Genomic DNA, 958 nt, shown 5'->3' on the forward strand with positions numbered 1-958 from the left:
CTCCCCTGCCACTACCAGCTTCTGTCTACTTTTTGCAGGTTGCCCTCTGGCTGGCTGAGCTTGGACAAGTCTGTGTTCCAGCTGGTGGCCCAGACGGTTGGGGCAAGCATGTGGAGAGAAGCAGCCCCTGAGCCAGAGCCCTCCCGGCCAGAGCCATCTGAAGTCCCCCCCACGGAGCAGCCAGCCCGGGGACTGTCCCCCCACCCTCCCTGGTGAGTGGCTCCATGGGGCCATCCTGCAGGTGCTGGGACATGGTGGTTTGGGGTTGGCATGGCTCTGCCTGTTGCAGTTCACCTGGTACCCTTTGTGCTCATGGACCAGGGGATGGTTCGGGGCAGTGGTGCAGCTTGTGCGTCCATCCACGCCAACTCTGTAATCTGCAGGTGAGGGAGAGCTGGGGGCCAGCTGGGAGCCTGGCTGGGTGGGGAGAGGCAGGTTTTGTTTTCTCTGTGCCTCCTGTGGTCCCTAGGCTTCAGCGAGGTGAGTGTCTTGTGGTGAGCTAAACCTTCCTCCCCTCCCTCTGCCTGCAGTGAGGTGAAAGCTCTTTGCCATCACATTGCCACCGAGGCAGGACAGCTGAGCTTCAACAAGGGGGACATCCTGCAGGTCATCTCCAAGGTGGATGGAGACTGGCTGCAGTGCAGTCTTGGCTCCGAGAAGGGACTGGTGCCCATCATGTACGTGACCCACCCGGAGGACGAGGACTACTGACGTGGCTGGGAGGCGAAGCACAGTACCATGGGCTGCTGAGGCTCCTCTGGGGAAGACCACCCTGCCAGAGGAACAGACACAGCTTCTTGCTAGTTTCTTACCTTTCTTGCCATTACAGAATACAGTAACCGTAGGTGGTTCCTTCTCGCTCCTCCTTGTGCAGCTGCCAAAAGCCACCTTGGCCCCTGGGGTCTTCTGCGAGCTGCACCTCGTATTGCCAGGCATCACCGTGCATGCAGCCACACCA

At 60.0% G+C, this 958-nt stretch overlaps 1 protein-coding gene across 1 annotated transcript in view; it reads left to right on the top strand.

Annotated features, from left to right (window-relative positions):
* Nucleotides 1-711, top strand: part of RUSC2 (RUN and SH3 domain containing 2) — a 16,705-nt gene extending 15,994 nt beyond the window's left edge. The window contains 2 exon segments of the mRNA XM_008942773.1: nt 39-212; nt 531-711. Of these exon segments, the coding sequence (XP_008941021.1) occupies nt 39-212; nt 531-711 (355 nt within the window).
* The last annotated feature ends 247 nt before the right edge of the window (nt 712-958 follow it).

The sequence above is a fragment of the Merops nubicus genome, unplaced genomic scaffold (assembly GCF_000691845.1).
Source record: "Merops nubicus isolate BGI_N331 unplaced genomic scaffold, ASM69184v1 scaffold36106, whole genome shotgun sequence".
Taxonomy (NCBI): Eukaryota; Metazoa; Chordata; class Aves; order Coraciiformes; family Meropidae; genus Merops; species Merops nubicus.